The sequence below is a fragment of the Narcine bancroftii genome, chromosome 11, assembly GCF_036971445.1.
Source record: "Narcine bancroftii isolate sNarBan1 chromosome 11, sNarBan1.hap1, whole genome shotgun sequence".
Lineage (NCBI taxonomy): Eukaryota > Metazoa > Chordata > Chondrichthyes > Torpediniformes > Narcinidae > Narcine > Narcine bancroftii.
In genome coordinates this window covers 99,986,973-100,007,146 of record NC_091479.1, presented here as the reverse complement: position 1 = coordinate 100,007,146, position 20,174 = coordinate 99,986,973, and the positions used below count along the sequence as shown (strand labels likewise).

The 20,174-nt window shown below is 43.7% G+C and overlaps 1 protein-coding gene across 1 annotated transcript in view; it reads left to right on the top strand.

Annotated features, from left to right (window-relative positions):
* The window catches only part of chst11 (carbohydrate (chondroitin 4) sulfotransferase 11), a 129,471-nt gene that overhangs the window by 13,353 nt on the left and 95,944 nt on the right, over positions 1–20,174 (top strand). Inside the window, exon 2 of the mRNA XM_069904245.1 lies at positions 14,827–14,912. Coding sequence (XP_069760346.1) covers positions 14,827–14,912 — 86 coding nt within the window. The remainder of the gene's footprint in view (positions 1–14,826; positions 14,913–20,174) is intronic.

Sequence of the window (20,174 nt, the reverse complement as noted above, 5' to 3'; positions counted from 1 at the left end):
GCTTCAAAAGGGAAACTCGGTTAACATGGCGGTTAGCGCAATGCTGTTACAGCGCCAGTGACTGGGGTTCGAATCTGCCACTGCCTGTAAGGAATTTGTACATTTTCCCCTTGTCTGTGTGGGTTTCCTCTGGTTTCAAAACATACGGGGGTTGTAGGTAAATTGGGTGTAATTGGGCAGGATGGGATTGTGGGCTAGAAGGGCCTGTATCCGTGCTGTTTATCTAAATTTAAGATCTCCACATGAATACCTCTGCATAATCCTACAGAAACTTTCAGAGGGAAATTGCTCAACTTTTGGCCTCGTCCGACCATTGGCATGCACCCAACCAGAGAAAATAGCTTTCTTCCTATCCACTGTCATGCAATATTAATTGGCTTCATTGAACATGCTCTTAAAATTGGTTTGCAAATGATGACTGATTGTTTCTGAAATTGAACTAATTTAAGTTCGATTAAAAGATAACTTTTCTCAGAGGAAATTGAAGATGATTAAATGGAGACTCAATGGGGCAATGAGAAAATTGTCGACTATAAAATGCACACAGCCAGGATGTCTTAGCTGAGTTCACTCTTCCAGGAATGCCACCTCTCAGCCTCGATGTTCCTCTGAGGATGAAGCACCATTCTTCCCGGCACCCCCCCCCCACCCCTTTCTTTGCCGCCTAAGGAAGCAGTAAAGGCTGCCTCATTAAATGTATTTAAGGCGTGGTTAGCGCAGCACTGTTAAAGCGCCAGTGACTGGGAATCCGGTGCTCTCTGTACATTCTTCCCGTGACTGCAAGGATTTCGTCCGGGTGTTCCGGTTTCATCCCACATTCCATAAACGCACAGTGGGGGGAGGTTGGTAAGTGAATAAGCTCAGTGGGGCCTTCTAATACACTGAGTCACTAAAATTAAAATTTAAAAATGTTTGCAGGCGGGGAGTAGGGGAAAAGATGGGTAAGTGGTTGAGTCTATGGCCAGATCAGCCTTGATCTTATTTTTAATGTTTAAATAATTTAATTTAGAGACACCGTATGGTAACAGGCCCTTCCAGCCCACATGCCTGCGCCGCCCAAATGATCAATTAACCAACTAACACCATCCGCACGTCTTTACAACATGGGAGGTGAAGCTGGAGAAAACCCACATTTCGCAAGCATGGATGCTTGGATGGGAGGTTGGAGTCTGTTCGGGACTTTGCTAAGTTTCTGTGCACATGTATTGCCAAACCGGGCTGTGATGCAACGAGCACCTGTGGAAGTTTGACGGAGTATCCAACAACATGCTTGAAGGGAACTGGGATTCACTAGAAGTGTGCTGTACTAACAACTGGTCCCGCTTCCCAGCTCCTCCCCCAAGGGCTCGTATATAATCCTGGTTTCCCGCCTAAACCTTGAACCCCTCTAAAGCCTGTTCGTGGACCCTACCTGTGTTGTAAGCTAATAAAAGCGCTATCTATACTACAATGCTAAATCTCCTCAGAAAGTAAATGTTTAGACATATATTCAGCAAGGTAGCAGGCCATTCATCCCATGAGTCTGTGCCGCCCAAATTACAGCCAATTAACCTATACCCCCAGTACTTTTATGAATGGGAGGAGGAAACTGGAGCCCCCGGGGAGGACCTCCTTCCCATCAACGTGGACTGGTGACTGGTCCCTCAGCCTTAACAATAAGCTCCTTAGCCTTGGTGATGTTGAGAGCAAGATTGGTGTCCTGACACCACTCAGCCAGATTCTCAATCCCCATCCAGGATATTTCCATGATATTGTTCACAAATGGTTGAGGCATAATTGTCAGTGTTGAGAGTCGTGGTGTGTCCTTTATAAACCTGCCAAGATTTGCTTTTGTTGGGGTTTCATGGTTCTCTGTAGCACCTTTCACAGAGACCATTTGATTACAGAACGGTAACATTGAAAATTGGAACGCTAGAGATTCTGGCTTTTAGTCTGGCATCACGCATCCTGTTTTGATTTCCCAAGGTTCTGCTAGAACATAAGTGACAGTGCAGGAATAGCCTGATGTGATTACAGAACTTGTGCAGCATCAAGTCTGCCAAATTAACCTCGTTACTTCCCATCAAGCCCCAGCAATTGTAACTGGCTACAAATGAACATAATCCTGCTGAAGAAGTCAGTGAACTTAATTTAGACTGACTCACTACCAAGGGAGAACTGCTCTACCCGAGATGGTGCTGCCTTTTAGACCATAAGACCTTAAGGAGCAGAATTAAGCCATTCAGTCCATCGAGTCTGCTCCATCATGAGCTGATCCATTCTCCCACTCAGCCCCACTCCCTTGCCTTCTCCCCATAACCTTTGATACCCGGAATATTCAGATTACCTATCAATCTCTGTCAAGTATACCCAATGACCTCCATGGCTGTCTGCGGCAGAAAATTCCAGAGGTTCACCACTCATTCCCTGGTTAAAGAAATTCCTCTGCTTCTCTGTTTTAAATGGAAGAGATTAATAAGAACTTCAGAACTAGGGGCAGAAGTCGGCCATCTGGTGGGGTGTGCTCCACCATTCAATGAGAACATAGCTGATCTGGCCATGGACTCAGCTCTACCTGCCTGCCTGTCTTTTCCCCATAATTTCCCTGTGATGCAAAAACTATCTAACTGTGACTTAATAATATTTAATGAGGCAGTTTCCTTGGGAAGGGTATTCACAGTTAAATTTCTCTCTGGGAGAAGCAGTCCTTCCTATCTCCATTTTCAATCTATTTGCCCTGTATCTTGAGGCTGTGTCCCCAGTTCTAGTCTCACATGCCAATGGAAATCACTTTCATTTTTTAAAAAACTTTATTTATTTGAAAAATCATTAATAATAGTACAACATACATTCAATAAAAACAATTTTATATAAAAAAAATCCCCTCCTAGCCCATCAGCCAGCTCTCTTAAGGAGAGCCAAAAAAATAAACAAAAAATAAGAATGTATAATAAATCTAAATATATCTAAATGCATATATTCCAAATATGATAACCACTTATTAACAAAAAAATTATTATCATGCAAATTATATATAAATTTTTCCATAACAATACAAGCGTTCAATTCATTATGCCATAGTTAACGGCTCAATAACCAATGCAAACAGGGCTGGTGACAATGGACAACCTTATCAAGTTGAATGTGTCAATTTAAACAGTAATGAAACTTGACCATTTGTCACCACCCAAGCAGTCAAGTTCGTATATCAAGCTTTAACCCAACCAATAAAAAAAGGCCAAATTTAAACTTCTACAGTACTTTAAATAAAAAATCCCATTTGACCCTATCAAAGGCTTTTTCCGCATTAAGTTAATTCTACTGTCGATATGCATTGACTGAACTAATCAATCGAAGAATATTATCTAAAGCATTTCTATTCTTAATAAAGCCTATTTAATTGACAGGTATCAATTTAGATAACTACTTAGCAAATCGATTTACTAGCATTTTCACTATTCTTTTATAATCAACATTCAATAAAAAAAATAGGTCTATATGAAGACACTTTCAACGGGTCTCCATCTTTTTTCGGGATTACAATAATTAAAGCACTAAATTATTGTAATACCTAAACACCGAAAATAAATCTTCATAAAAAGTTTTATAAAATTCCACCAAAAACCCATCATCACCTGGTGACCTTCCGCTGGGCATTTCCAACATAGCCACCTTAATCTCTATTTCTGTAAACAGAACTTCCAGATCCATAACATCCTCCACTTCTAATGCTGATAACGATAACTTAGATAAAAAGGAATCAATAGAACCATTATCCTGTTTCCCCTCAGAAGTATATAATTTTTTATAAAATGAATAGAACTGGTCATTAATTTCCTGAGGTTTATAGGTAACTGTTGAATTCTATTTTACAGCATTAATAACTCGTGAAACCGGTTCCTTCTTTAACTGCCATACAAATACTTTGTGTGCCCTCTCACCCAACTCATAATATCGCTACTTAGATTGATTAATTTAACATTCAAATTGATAAGTTTAAAAAAAAGTTGCAAACTTCAAACTAGACATCTTTACAAACTAACAATATAGACACTTAATATAAAGTATCGCTCCCCTTCTAATAAATGAAAATCACTCCCCCCCCAAAAAAAAAGTTAAAGTATATATATAAAAAAATATAAAATTATTCCCCCTCAAAAAAAAACACCACCCAAAGGTAGTAACACCCTAAAAAACTGGGTGTAGTAAACCACACCAGTGGCAGATGCCTATCAAAAAGATTTCAGTGCCATCCACCCTCTCCAGCCAGAAATACAATTCATATACAATTCAATACTGTAAATATATTCAACCCAATGACTCCATTCTCAATGATTGTTCCAGATCTTCAATGTCAATAAGACTGTTAAGACATCTTTCTTTCCATTTTTTCCATTTTTTCCATTTTTCCCATTCTTTCCATTCTCCAAACTCTTCCATGACCATGTAAATTCTAATGAATTAGCAAAAGCTAACACATCATGATCATTCTCAAAAAAATTGAGATTGAGAGTTACCTTAAAAGACCTTTAACACAGCAGGATATCGAAAAGCAAATTTATAACCTTTCCGCCACAGCATTCTTTAGCCGAATTAAACTCCCGTCAACGCCTGATAATTTCTTGACTCAAATCTGCATATAAAAAAACTATTATTCTGGATCTTCATTGGAGATTGACTCTGTCTTGCCTTCTGTACCGCCAACCGTAATATCATTTCTCTGTCTTGATAGTTCAGGCACTGAACTAAAAATGCACATGGTGGTTGTTCTCCTGGTAATGGCTTCCTTCGTAACGCTCTATGTGATCTCTCCAATATTAGACCTCCTGAGGAAAACCTCTTTACCCTACACCTTGGGGATCCAATTCTTAAAAAATTTTATTGGATCAGACCCTTCAATGTCTTCTGGAAGCCCCACAATTTTCACATTATTTCTCCGACTTTGATTTTCCAATGAGTCCATTTTTTTCAGGAAATCTCTCTTCTGGATTCCCCAATCCACAAACAAATCTTCCACTTTCTCTATTTTTTCCTTATTACGCACAACTTGATCTTTACATTCAGAAAAAGTTGTTTCAATTAAAAAAAATTTTCTTGCACTGTATCCACCGACTTAATACATTTATTGACATCTGACTTAAGTGTAGATCTATCTTCAGACATATTAGATATTTTAGCTGTCACTTCCAAAAACCCTTGAGTCATTTGTTTAGATATATTGTCCAGATGATATGCAATCCCTTCCAGAACTGCACAAATAGACTCCATTCTGGATTCCAGTTCCACATCTTGAGGCCTACCTTTTCTGGACTCCACCTCCAATTGTTCCTGGGAAACCACTTTCCTGTCTCTATTTTACCTGATGTCAAACCAAGGCCCATCAGGTTGATGTTGAAGATCTCACTGAATCAATAGGAGGGGGCTCTCTTAGGCACGTGACAGTCTCTCAATCACTATCACTTGAAACTGAGAATATTTTGGCTTTTTTTGTGATAATTTGTTGACAAAATGGAATCTGATCAAGTTTATTGTTATGAACATGTGGTCATGAAATTTGTTTTGTGGCAGCGGTGTTGTGTATTACAAGAGTAAAAATTACATTTCCATAAATACATTATCTAAAAATAAAATGAGTGCAAATGAAGAGAAAAATTGCAGTAAAAACACAGGTTGAACAGCATCCTTTATTTAGCAGAAATAAAGATGCACAACCAACGTTTCGGGCTTGAGCCCTTCATCAAGGATAATGATTAAAAGTGCGGTAGTGTCTGAGTTCATTGTCCATTCAGAAATCTGATGGCGGAGGAGAAGAAACTGTTGCTATACCATTGGTTGTTTGTCTTCAGGCTCCTGTACCTCCTTCCACTGTGGCAGTGTGAAGAGGGCAGCCAGGGTGGTGAGGCCCCTTGATAATAGAGGCTGCTTTCTTGAGACATTGCCTCTAGTAGATGTCCTTAGAGGAATGAATTCTAACATCCATGATGGCACTGGCCGAGTTTCCAGCTCTCTGTAGCCTTTTCCTGTCTTGTGCATTGACACCTCCACACCAGAGACTGATGCAACCAGTCGGAATGCTCTTCATGGTACACCTGCAGAAATTTGTAAGAGTCTTTGGGGACATTCCTGTGATAGTACAGATCTATCACCAATGTATATAGTGTATATAGTTACTGTATCTAGACTGTGATTATAGCGATTGGCTGAGAGCTAAGCCACGCCTATTGTCTGTGCCTTAAAGGGTTGTGTCCCTAGCCAGGACGGATCATTCCGGACTGGTCGGCCGCCTGTGAAGAGCTCCTGTCTTTTGGTAATAAAAGCCTTGGTTTGGATCAACAAGTCTTTGATTCGTTCGACGAGCTCTACAATTTTATTAGCAAGAAGAATTTTTTTTGAAAGGGATGGAGCGTTTAACTCGGCCAGAAAAACTTGACGAGCTCTACAATTCCAAATCTCTTCAAACTACTCATGAGGTCTAGCCACTGGCGAGCCTTTTTCATGATTGCTTTGACATGAAGGCCCCAGGATAGATCTTCAGAGATGTTGACCCACAGAAATTTGAAGTTCTTTACTCTCTCCACTGCTGACCCCTTAAGGAGGACTGGTCTGTGATCTCCTGATTTCCTCCTGAAGTCCACAATCAGCTCCTTAGTTTTCCTAATGTTGAGTGCAAGGTTGTTCTTGTGACACCGCTCAACAGGTTGATCTCTCTCACTCCTGTATGCTTCCTCGTTGCCACCTGTGTTTCTGCTGACAGGTGCCACAAGACATCGGCTGAGAGAGCCAGAGTTGTACAGTGAGATATGGAGGGGAACCTACAGGTGGTGGTCTTTCCTGCTGCTTGAGTTAGCTGGTTGGCGACGTGCTGTTGGACTAGCCAGGGTGAGCTACTCCCATTGCCTTTTGTAGATGGTGTGCACCCCAGCCAAGGAGATGGAGGGAACGAGCGATGAGGATGGTGGGTGAGGTCTGCCAATCACATGGACTGCTCTGTCCCTGATGGTGTTGAAAGCCTTGAGTGGTGTTGAAGCTGCACTCTCTGAGACAAGTGGAGAGTGTTGGATCACACCCCTGACTTGTGCTCTGTGCATGGCAGGAATGCTTTGGGGTCAAGAAGGGAGTCCGTCCCTGCAGGGTACTTGGGATAGTGGCGCTGGTATTTTTGGTCCTGTGGAGTTTGATCTGCAGGTTATGGATGGGGGTATGAACCAGAGAAAACTACAGCACAGAAACAGGCCCTTCAGCCCATCTAGTGTATGTTGACCTATTATTCAATCTGGTCCCAATGACCTGCACCCATACCATAGCCCTCCATACCCCTCCCATTCGTGTAGCCTTTTCCTGTCTTGTGCATTGACACCTCCACACCAGAGAGTGATGCAACCAGTCGGAATGCTCTCCATGGTACACCTGCAGAAATTTGAAAGAGTCTTTGGGGACATTCCAAATCTCTTCAAACTACTCATGAGGTCTAGCCACTGGCTAGGTTTTCCTTAAATGTTGAAATTGATCACTTCAGGCAGCTTGTTCCACACACCTACTACCCACCACTGTGTGAAGACGTTCCCCCTAATGATTCCTTTTAACATCTCACCTTTCACCCTTAACCCATGCCCTCAAGTTCTTGTCTCTCCTGCCCTCAGTGGTAAAAGCCTGCTCGCATTTACTCTGGTTATACCCCTCATAATTTTGTATAACTCTGTCAAATTTCCTCTTATTCTTCTACGCTCCAGGGAATAAAGTCCCACCATATTTGACCTTTATCAATGCCAGGTAAATGTGAAGAGTAGGTGGTTGGATTCTGCCTTATTGGAAAGAGGCTTTGCTTGTTATTTTTGTGGCATGTCTGATGCTCTCCACCTCAGCACGTGTCTGCCTTGTTGCCTCCACATGTTGGCTTCATCTGCTGAGGAAGTGTAAATACCATTGAATATGATTCTTTTATTGTCATGTAATAATACAGGTGTAATATTACATAAAATTGACTTTAGTCTGCCGTAAGACAGACAAAGATTTGCCGTCAGTGGAAATTGCCTGGTGCCCCTTACAGTCAGAGCAAAAGAAACAAACGAGAGCCCTTTCAGTCACCGAGCGTCCATGGATTTGCCTCCAGTGCCCCCGCAGCCTCTGCAGCTGCACAGACTTCAGTCTAAACCACTGGCAATCCAAGCTCCAGATCCAAACCTCCGACGCGATCAGGAAGTGTTCGCATCCTGGTACCCCTTCAGGCAGCCTCCAGCAGTCTGCGTGGTCCTTTGACCATGGTCGCCCGCAGCCTGAGTGGGTTCCTCACCTCTACTCACTCACTGCCTGTGTGTCCTTCATGCATCGTGCGACTATCAGCCAACATCCCATCCCGCTGCTGACCTTGGAAGCAGATGAAGATGGCTGGACCCAGGACACTGCCCTGAGGAGCTCCTGCAGTGATGTCCTTGGGTTGGGATGATTGACATCCAACACACTGAGCCACTTCTATCTCAGTCCTGATGAAGGGCCACAACTCCAAAATGCTGACTGACCATTCCTACCCATGGATGCCTGCCTGAGGTTCCTCCACCAGTTCCTCCACATTCTAGTATCTGCAACTTTTGTGCTTTTTTTTAAACCTTAAAACTAGTCAAGTTCTGGAAATTCTTTCCCTCAATCAGCCATTCTCAACCTTTTTTGGCTATGCAGCCCCCCCCCCCCCCCGAACCTTTGGACTTGACTAAAAGTTTACAGGCCCCCTTCCCTGTGAAGCAGTCAAGTTTAGTTAGTTTGTTAAGTGACAGAATCATTTTCATTCTGGTATGATTGGCACAGTGCAATTACAAGTTTAATTAACTTGTCAATTCAATCAATCTGTTCTCCATAAATTTTTGGAATTGCCTCCTGGCTTCTTGGCCATGTGAAAATACTGAGCATTCACACTGAGCATTGGAACTGCTGTGGCTTTTTCACAGTAATTTGCTCATGACTGTTTTGGTCTGTGGTCCTCTCATTTTCCCTGGCCCTGTTGCTGAATCTGTACTGCCAAATGTGGTCTCCTCTGCATCAGAGAGATTGGGCGCTACTGGAAGATCCCTTTGTTGAGCACCTCGGCTCTGTCTGCCGCAACAGCGTGGATCTCCCAGTGACCACACCTGTCCCATTTCCATGCCGACGTGTCTGTTCCTGGTCTCATGCACAACCAGACTGAGACCCCCTGAAAATTGGAGGAACAACGCACATCTTCTGACTGGGTACCCTCCATTGACTTCTGTGGCTTTCGTTAACCCCCACTTCTTCCCCTGTCACCTTCCTCCAGCTCTGTCTCTCTCCCTTTCCCCTCTCTCCATCTCCAGTGACAAACACAGCGGTCCAGAGCTTAGAACTGGAATGACAGGTCGATCTTTCAGCCATTGCTGTGTTAAATTGACAGCACCTGGATATGGAGAGTTGAAGATCCAGTGCTTGGTACCCAGTACAGATGTACCCTTCCACAAGATGCCCCTCTGTAGCCCACACCAATGCAACCCCAGAGACAGGCAATCTGCTGTAACCCTTAACTTGATCCCCAATCCTCTTGCTGCACCATGATGTGAAGAGACATGTTGCGGACTCTTTGCAGTGTCCTGTTTTAAAAAAAATGGCGGCGCTGCTGCAGCGGAAGTCCTGCCGCTAGTGTGGATCGGAGACACAACACTGCTCTGAAGGGCTCAACTGCTCAGACCTAATGCCAGCCTTTTAGAGGAACTGGCGGTTTTTTCTTCAAAGGCTAAAATCCTGCAAGCACGGGCCTGTGCCCGAGATGGCAGTGCCTGTGGAGCACTAGAAATGGGGAGAAGCCCACCCCAACAATTGATGAGGAGAAGACCCTACAGGACGATGACCAGCGAGGGGCCCACACAAGTTGCAGGTGACTTGCGGTCGGGGGATCCGCGCGGGCTGCTGGAGACTGTCTCATGGGAGCAAGGAATTGGGGCGAGGATTTGAGATAGTGCTGAGAGCCAGAAGGACTCCCGAAGGGCTTCGGGCGCTGAAGGCTTCCTAATCGTGTCGGAGGTTTGGACCTGGAGCTTGGGCTGCAGACGGATCAAACAGGAGTCCGTGCGGCTGCAGGAGCGCTGGAGGCGAATCCACGGTCACTCAGGGTACTCTGAAGGGACTCCCTTCTGCTTCTCTTCTGTAAGGGGTGCAGGGCAATGCTAACGGTGACTCTTTGTCAGACTCATTGCCTTATGTCAGGCAGAAGGCAATTACATGCCATATTACCTGTTCTGTACATGACATAAAAAGAATCTTAAATCTAGAGCTGAACAATCTCTATAGCTCTGAAGAAGACATTGGAGACGTGGAATATCGTTCCCTTTCTCCATTGCTAAGACAATTTATTTGTAAAAAGTAAATTTTTTTCAATGTTCGACCCATCCACAAAGTTCCCTGCAGCTTCCCAATAATAGTTTGTTGTTAGCACCTCTCAAATTGTCAATTTCTACTGCCCTGAAGGACAAATATAACACAATCAAACAATTAACCGCCTCCCTTTAAATTTAAATGCAGCACGGAAACAGGCCATTTTGGCCCACAATTCCGTGCTGCCCAATTTACACCCCATTAATCCACACTCCCAGTAAGTTTCGAACAGTGGGAGGTAATTGGAGCCCCGGGGGAAACCCACGCAGACATGGGGAGAACGTACAAACTCCTTACAAACAGCGCGGTCCCATTTTCTTGATCAGTTGTTTTGTATTCTAGATAAGTTGAATGGACTTAATCCTAATTATTCAAATAAGTGTTTTTGATGTGCGAAAGAAATAGTGACTTTTTTTTTGCATTCGGTATAGTCCTGTGAAAAAGTGGAAAGGTTTTAGAATGAACTGAGTTTATTATTAGGGCAAATTATGCAGATAAAGATACCAAAGAATCCTAGAATATTTTTACTTGGAGATATTTATGAAAAGGATATAAAATTGAAATTGGACAAATACCAAGAAAAATATTTAAGTTTTGCAATAGCAACTGCAAAGAAATGTGTAGCGATATCAAGGAAAGATGAGAGAGAAGTGTTATTAAGCAGATGGTATAATGAGATGCAGGAGTGTGGGTATGACAACGGCTCTGTATACGCTTATCTTTGTGAGGTTTTTCAGTTGGTTGTTTTTCCAGACTCTTTTGTGTCGTCTTCCAAAGGCGCTATTTGCCTTGGCGAGTCTGTTGTCTATCTCATTGTCGATCCTTGCATCTGATGAAATGGTGCAGCCAAGATAGGTAAACTGGTTGACCGTTTTGAGTTTTGTGTGCCCGATGGAGATGTGGGGGGGCTGGTAATCATGGTGGGGAGCTGGCTGATGGAGGACCTCAGTTTTCTTCAGGCTGACTTCCAGGCCAAACATTTTGGCAGTTTCCGCAAAGCAGGACGTCAAGCGCTGAAGAGCTGGCTCTGAATGGGCAACTAAAGCGGCATCGTCTGCAAAGAGTAGTTCACGGACAAGTTTCTCTTGTGTCTTGGTGTGAGCTTGCAGGCGCCTCAGATTGAAGAGACTGCCATCTGTGCGGTACCGGATGTAAACAGCGTCTTCATTGTTGGGGTCTTTCATGGCTTGGTTCAGCATCATGCTGAAGAAGATTGAAAAGAGGGTTGGTGCGAGAACACAGCCTTGCTTCACGCCATTGTTAATGGAGAAGGGTTCAGAGAGCTCATTGCTGTATCTGACCCGACCTTGTTGGTTTCCGAATCATGGGTCCTCTACCGGCACCACCTACGGCTCCTAGAACGCTTCCACCAGCGTTGTCTCCGCTCCATCCTCAACATCCATTGGAGCGCTTACATCCCTAACGTCGAAGTACTCGAGATGGCAGAGGTCGACAGCATCGAGTCCACGCTGCTGAAGATCCAGCTGCGCTGGATGGGTCACGTCTCCAGAATGGAGGACCATCGCCTTCCCAAGATCGTGTTATATGGCGAGCTCTCCACTGGCCACCGTGACAGAGGTGCACCAAAGAAAAGGTACAAGGACTGCCTAAAGAAATCTCTTGGTGCCTGCCACATTGACCACCGCCAGTGGGCTGATAACGCCTCAAACCGTGCATCTTGGCGCCTCACAGTTTGGCGGGCAGCAACCTCCTTTGAAGAAGACCGCAGAGCCCACCTCACTGACAAAAGGCAAAGGAGGAAAAACCCAACACCCAACCCCAACCAACCAATTTTCCCCTGCAACCGCTGCAATCGTGTCTGCCTGTCCCGCATCGGACTTGTCAGCCACAAACGAGCCTGCAGCTGACGTGGACTTTTTACCCCCTCCATAAATCTTCGTCCGCGAAGCCAAGCCAAAGAAAAAGATAATGAGATGCAAAATTGTAAACCTTTAGAAAAAATTACATATGGTTTAAGGAATCGAGTTGAAAATTTTTATAGTATTTGGAAACCATATACGGATTTTATGGATAATTTTCCGTCCACCTCTTCTATCTTATCCACTCCTCTTAATTAATAATTTTTAATAACAATTAATGATTGTCTATGCTAATATTATTGTATATTAAGAGGTAGGTGTTTCTTTCCTTTTCTTACTTTTGGGTGGGAGGGGGGATGGGGAGAAAACTATAAAAGTTTTTTTATCTCATTGGCTATGGATATTTGATTAATGTTTTATTCATTTTTTTTCATGTAACAATGCAAACAATGAAATATTCTTTTTTTAAAACAGCGCGGTCCCGATCGCTGGCGCAGTAAAGGCATGGCGCTAACCACTGCACCAACTGTGCCATCCCATATGCAAGTTCCTGAACAAAATGTGGCACGGATGTTTCCCATGGTCAGGGATTCTAGGGCAAGAGGGCATAATTTCAGGGTAAAAGGGCATCAATTTAAAACAGAGATACAGAAAAATATCTTTAGGCAGAGGTTTGTGAGTCTGCGGAAGCAAGGTTGTTGGGTGTATTTAAGGCAGAGATTGCCAGGTATTTGAATAGTCAGGGCATCAAGGGTTACGGGGAGAAAGCTGGGGAACGGGGCCTGGTGGGAGGATGGATCAGCTCATGATTAGAATGGCGGAGCAGACTCGATGGACCAGTGAGGCTGACTTCTGCTCCTGTATCTTGTGATGCTGTGAAAATGCACACTATCCTGAGATGGAGATAATTTGCTTTTCCTTTCTCTTTCCTGGCTCAAAAAACTTCCAAAAGCAGTATGAGACGACTTTGGGCCAGAAGGGCCTGTTACCGTGATGGACATCTAATTTTAAATTACAAGCTGCACAGTTTTATGAATGTGGCTTGTTATCAACTGTTCAGAGCAGCTGGGCATGGGTCTTTCAAATCAGGCCATTCCCCCATCAATGAATAAATCCATCTTCTTCAAGCCTTGTATAAGTGTTTAAGTACAATTTCCTATGTGGTTTAACATCCATATTTTAAAAATACTTCTAAAGCTTCTGGGGAACCAACAGGTTCAGAAAGAGCTGCTGCCCCTCCACCATCAGGCAACAAACTCAATCAGACACTCATTTAAAGACTTTATCTTTGCACATTATTTATTGTTGATTTTTTTTTCCATATTTGCACAGTCAGTTTGTTTACATTTCTTTCTTTGTTTAAATTTGTCTCTTTTGTACACATATTTCTTCTTGAGTACGGTTTACAGTTACTGATTTGTGGAAATTCTGCCTGGCCCACAGGAAAAAGAATCTCAGGGTTGTATGTGATGTCATGGATGTCCTCTGGCAATAAATCTGACCTTTGAACTTTGAAGAGCCGTCAGGGACATTAAGCAATCCATCTTGACATATGTGGAGTTTTTAGAAACACAGTTCCTATTACAAAGATTATGTTAACGAGCTTATTGCCGCATACATTATAAACAGAAATTCCAATGTCGAAGTGGATTTTATCACTGCTGACCACCTCATAAGCAGTGATGCAGAGAATGCAGTCATCAATTAGCCTGCCTCCCTGGTTCCCATTGATAAAATCAAGCATAAACCCTCGGGGGCAGGCTCAATGGGCTGAATAGCATATTTCTGCTCCTAAGACTTATGGTATTCATCAGAATAATAACGAGAGATTTTGTGCCTTCCAACAAGGTAGGTTATTGCCATGTGTACCAAGGTGTGGTGATAGAGATGGTTTTGCAAGCAGACCGGTTAGACCTCTCGTATGATATAACAAGCAAGTCCCAGTGCACAAGGGTAGAGAGGGATCAGTTGGTACGGGGCAAAGACAACCTTGGGGTTCATTCAGGAGTCTGATAACAGCCAGAAAGAAACTGTCGCTGAATCTGCTGAGACGTGATTTCATACTTGTGAATCTTGGTCCTGACAGGAAGGGATGTGAAGAGTGTGTCCGGGGTGGATAAATCTAATCTGATGGCTGCATTTCCAAGGCAGTGGAAGATGCAGATGGAGTCGATGGGAGGGAGTGGGGTGTGTGTGATGGAGGGGAGGGGTGTGTGTGTGATGGTCTGAGCCACGTTCGCAACCTTCTGCAGTTTCTTGCAGTCTTGGGTGGAGCAGCTCCCGTCCCACTCAGTGACGCGCCCTGACAGGACGCTTTCAGTGATGCATGTGTACAAGTTGTTAAAGGATGTAGGTGACGTGAAAAACTTTCTCAGGCTTCTGAGGAAGCTGAGGGGCTGGTGCACATTCCTGGCCATTAAATGGACATGGGTGGACCAGGACAGGTCACTGGAGGTGTTTATCCCAAAGAACTTAAATCTGTCCACTCTCTCCACCTCAGCACCATTGATGTGGACCTTGGAGTTCATTCTTCCCCTCTTCTGGTATCTGGAGAAGTACAGGGACTTCTCTGGATGGACTAAGGGGAGAGTGTGATGCCAGAGATGAAGGGAAACACCTGGACTAAACATTGATCTCTTCACTTTTGTCCTTGCAGTGCTGCGCCGGACACCATTTGGGATGGATATCTGCTGCAGGAAAGGATCGAGGAACCCCTTGCAGGAACTCTACAACCCCATCCAGGTCTGTACTTTGTGACTCGCCTGGAAGTGTGCACACACATGGGGATGGACCATACTCCTACCCCACACCATCCACCAAAAACTAAAGGTCCCAGCTCTGTAATTCCCAATCTTAGACTTTGTCCTGGCTACTGACATCAAGATCCAACGGTTGGGGTGGTGGGGCTATGGACTAAATCTACTGTACATGGAAGGAGCTTTCCAGTTATTTCCTGAAATGATTACAATATGTTTTGGTTTTATTAGATTTTATTTTTTGTAAGATCTTTATTTGCATGGTTCACATAAAAAGGCCTCAGTGTGCCAGAATGAAGGGTGTTGTTATTGCCAAAAGGCCTACTATGTCATAATCCACAGAGAATTTGCTTTCCTTTTAGCAACAGAGATTGAAATAATAGGTCTAGCAATGGGATTTGAGATGCCCAGGTTCAAATTTAATCAAGGAACGAGAGGGCTGTGACATGTTAGAACCAGAAGCAGGTTTTATTGGCATCAACACGCCACAAAATATGTGGTTTTGCAGCAATATTGTTGTATTTGCAGGTGCAAAAAGTGATATAAATTGCATTTCTGTAAGTTATTTAAAAAAAATAAGTAAATTAGCGAAAAAGAAGAGAAAAAAGCGAGATGGTGTCTGTGGTTCATTGTCCGTTCAGAAATCTGATGGCGGAGGGGAAGAAGTTTGTTTCTGTACTATTGGGTGGTCGTCTTCAAGCTCCTGTACCTCCTTCCTGATGGTAGCAGAGTGAAGAGGGTGGTTCTTGAGGATAGAGACTACTCTCTTGAGACTCCTCGATGGAGTGAAGACTGATGCCCATGATGGCGCTGGCTGAGTTCACAACTCTCTGTAGTCCTTTTCTATCCTGTTTATTGGCACCTCTGTACTAGACAGTGATGCAACCGGTCAGAATGCTCTCCACGATATACCTGTAGAAATTTGCAAGTCTTTGGTGACTTACTAAATCTCTTTAAACTCCAAAGAAAATATAGCTGGTGGTGAGCCTTCTTCATGATTGCATCAAAATGCTGGCCCCAGGATCGATCCTCAGAGATGTTGATACCCAAGAAATTAAAGTTCTTTACCCTTTCCACTGCTGACCCCTCAATGAGGACTGGTTTGTGTTCCCCTTCCTGCAGTCCTTAGTGTTGCTAATGTTCATTGCAAGGTTATTGTTGTGACACCTCTCAATGAGCTTATCTATCTCACACCACTACCCTTCTTCACAACCGTGGTGTCATCAGCAAATTTGTAGATGGCATCTTAACTGTGTCCGGTCACACAGTCATGGGTGTAGAGGGAGTAGAGCAGTGGGATCCTCTGACTGCAGCAGTGAGAGATTGAAAATATCCGTGAACACCCGAGCTCAGATATTCAGTACCCTGCCTGGTACGTACGCCATCAGGTCCAGATGCTTTATGAGGCCTCATCCTTTTGAAAGATGTTTTGACGTTCGCCTCAGAGACAGATTCTGTCAGAGTCTCAGAGATGACTTTTCCTTCAGAAAGGTTAGAGCAAGTGAGAAAAGATTATTGTTAAATTTATCTCTTTTAAAAACGTATTTTCATTGTTTAACATGCATCAAAAGTAGATCGTCAATGTTCTGAGTCAGAAGGATCCAAGTGGTGCTCCAACAAGGAGACGCATCTTGTCTGATCAACTCCTGGTCATTACAGGCCCATTGACCCTTCCACCCTTCCAGATTACACATGTACAGACAGTATTTCATCTGTGTGTTTGCCCGGCTTGTATCAAATCACAGAGCCAGCCAAGTACAGAAACTCCAGGTGCTCGAAATCTATCACAGAGAGCACACAATTTGTAGACATTGAATGAAATTTGTACTTTTTGTTGGTGTGAGCTGTGAGCAAAATGGTGGTCAGGTCATAAGGGTCATTAACTTCCATGGAATCAAAACTTGGTTTTGATATCAGGAAATCATCCCTGACTGCAGAGCAATGCTTGTCCTGAGAAGTCAGCCTGGAATACTTAGGGTTCAGCTGCAACCCTCTAGTCCAAGGGGGTCAGACATTCAGTTTAGTATTTACCATTGTCTGAATACTAGCAAGTAGCATTAAGTACTAGTAATTTAACAATTACTGCATTTTATACAACCATAAAACATTACAGCACAGAAAACAGGCCTTACAGCCCTTCTATTCTGTGCTGAAATATTATTCTGCCTAGTCCCACAGACCCCCTCTCATCCAGGTATCTGTCCAAATTTTTATTAAATGTTAAAACTGAGCCCGCATTCACCACTTCAGCTGGCAGCTCGTTCCACACTCCCCCCGCCACTCTCTGTGTGAAGTTCCCCCTAAACTTTGCCTCTTTCACCCTTAACCCATGGGCTCTGCTTTGTATCTCGCTTACCCTCAGTGGAAAAGTCTAGTTACACCTCATAATTTTGTACCCCTCTGAGAGTAGAGAGAGGTGATTGTAAGCTTTGGTGGTTTCTTGCACTTTTCTGAGCGTTCTAAGAATGCAAGACTTGCTATTTCCTCACAAGTAGCTCTCACTTCCGTTGGTGGTTCTCAGCACAGCCATTATGGTGCGAGGCCAAACAGGGACCTGATAAAGGTTCTGCTTCAACATATTCACAGGATCCAATTGCAAGCTGCCAGCATGGTTAGTGTAGCATTTAGTGCCAGTGGCCCGGGGTTCGAATCCAGCACTGCCTGTAAGGATTTTGTGCATTCTCCCTTGTGACCCGTGTGGGTTTGCACCCACCCTGCAAAAACATATGGCTAATTAAATGTATAAGACGGCACAGGTTTCATGGGCTGGAAGGGCTTTCTACTGTGATGTATTGTTAAACATGGATCTGTCTAACTTGTTCCTCTCATATAACTGTGAAGGTTCTTTCAGTCATTAACACATTTTTGTGAATTGACCATCCTAAATTACTGCACTTCTCATCGAGAAGAAGTCATTAGCTGTGAGATCTGCTGGGCTGCTCTGTAAATGAAGTACTTCAAAGGTACAGCATATCTAATTGTTGTCAAAACACAGAAATGCTGGAGGAACTCAGTCCTTCTCAGAGTTCATCGGAGGTAATGATATATTGCTGATGTTTTGGGCCTGAGCCCTTCTTCAAGTTATAAATGAAAAGTACCGAGTCTGAATTAAAGACTGGGGAGAGAAAGGGGGGGTGGGGGGGGAAGAATGAGAGGGCGGAGTGTACAGACCAACTGAAAAAAGGTGTTAATTAGATATGTCCAGAGGAAAGGTGAGAATTGATTTTGGCTCTGTGAAAGGAGAAAAGGGAAGAGAGAGACAGTGGGAAGGAGAAAGGGAAAGAAGAGGGGGGGTGGAGTTTAACGGAAACCGGAGAAGTTCTTTCTTTCAGCTCCAAATTCCAGTCTTGTATCTCCAGATGGATGGAATGTTAGAGATTCAACACACAAGTTCAAGTTCAGGGCAACTTTATCTTCATCTGACTGTACATATACAAACAGATGAAACAGCATTCTAAGGTAAACAGCATCTTCATTGTGAAGAACAATCAGCTCCTGTGGGAATCTCTGATGGGAAGTGCACTGAAGCTAATGGCCTTCTTGTGGTTGCGATAAGTAACTTAATACGACAAGCTGCAATTTATCCCCCAAATGTAAAGCCCTGCAAAAAGGGAGTGGACACAGCCCAGAACATCACGGGCAAAACCCTTCCCACTATCGAGAACATATATGGGAACGTTGCTGTTGGAGAGCAGCAGCAATCATCAAGGATCCACACGCTCTGTTCTCGCTGCTGCCACAAGATTCACACCACCGGGTTCAGAAACAGCTGCTACTCCTCCACCATCAGACCCCTCAACAACAAACTCAATCAGGGACTCATTTAAGGACTCTTACTTTTGAACCTTTTTTTCCCTCTCTGTATTGCCCAGTCAGTTGTTTCCAGTTCTTTGTTTACACATGTACAGTTTTTTTTTGCATTACCAGTAAGTGGTAATTCTGCCTGGTCTGCAGGGAAAAATCTCAGGGTTGACTGTGATGTTATGTCTTTACTCTGACAATAAATCTGAAATCAGTAAGTACTGACCAAATTAACTTAATTTCTCCTTTTAAGAAAGGAAAGTTCAAGTTTATTATCATCTGGTTGTACACATAGAACCAGACAAACGGCACTTCTCCAGTCCAAGGTGCACTGCACATAATAATCACATATACACATAAAGATATAATGCAAAATAAATATATTTGGGATGATTCACTCAGTTGCAGGATACTGTTCGTCAATCTCATGGCCTGTGGGAGGAAACAGTTTCCCACTCTGCCTGTCCTGGGTTTGATGCTTCTTGACGGTGGTGGGTCATAGACACTGCTCACTGCTGGATGGAAAGGGCCCTCAATATGCAATAAAAATCCCCATGATCTGGCACTCAATCAACTGGAAACTCAAAACAACCAGCAAAAAAAATTGAGGAAATAAATAAATTAAATTAAAGCTTAAAATTGTAAATGTTCCCCAAAGCAACTCACAGCTCCTTGATGAAAATGGGAGCTGCATACATATGGTCTGAGGCAAACGCCAAAGGAAAGCAGCAGAAATTCACAATTAATAAAGCTGCCAGATCTCGGCTCCAGTGACCCAGGTTTGATCCTGACCTCCAGCCCCGCCCGCACGGAGTTGCACGTTCTCCCTGTGGCCCTGCGGACTTCCTCCCTGGGGTTTTGTTTCTCCTCTGCTTCCTAAAGCAGTGCAGGATGGCAAGGGGATCGGCATCACAAGCTAATGTGGCACGAAGGCGAGTCGTTTCCTCCGCTCTCCTACTTTGTGCTGAAGAATTTCCAACTGGTCCCCTGCGACCATCCCAAACATGAGTGGCCCACATCTCCACATGAACCTCTGACTCTTTCTCCAGCCTCCCCCATCTCTAGTTCACGCGGTCATGTGGAGAGATGGGACATCTGGGATGGATCTTGTGGGAACACAAGAAGCTAGTTTTGATTAATCTTGTCCTAGTTCTGTTTTGACCCTAACTCATAAGGACTGCCTAGGAAGTGTCAAGACTTTCAATGGGAGTAACCCTGACACATAAATCCCATCAGGTGAGTCAGGAAATTGAGCGACTCTAAAATTCTGAGTCTTGAGGAGCTGAGTTACAAGAAAATGTCGAACTGGTTAGTACTTTATTCCCTTGACCGTTGAAGAATGAGGGGAAATTTGACAGAGGTATGCAAAATTCTGAGGGGTATAGATAGAGTAATTGCAAGCAGTCATTTTCCACTGAGGGTAGGTGAGATATAAACCAGAGGACAA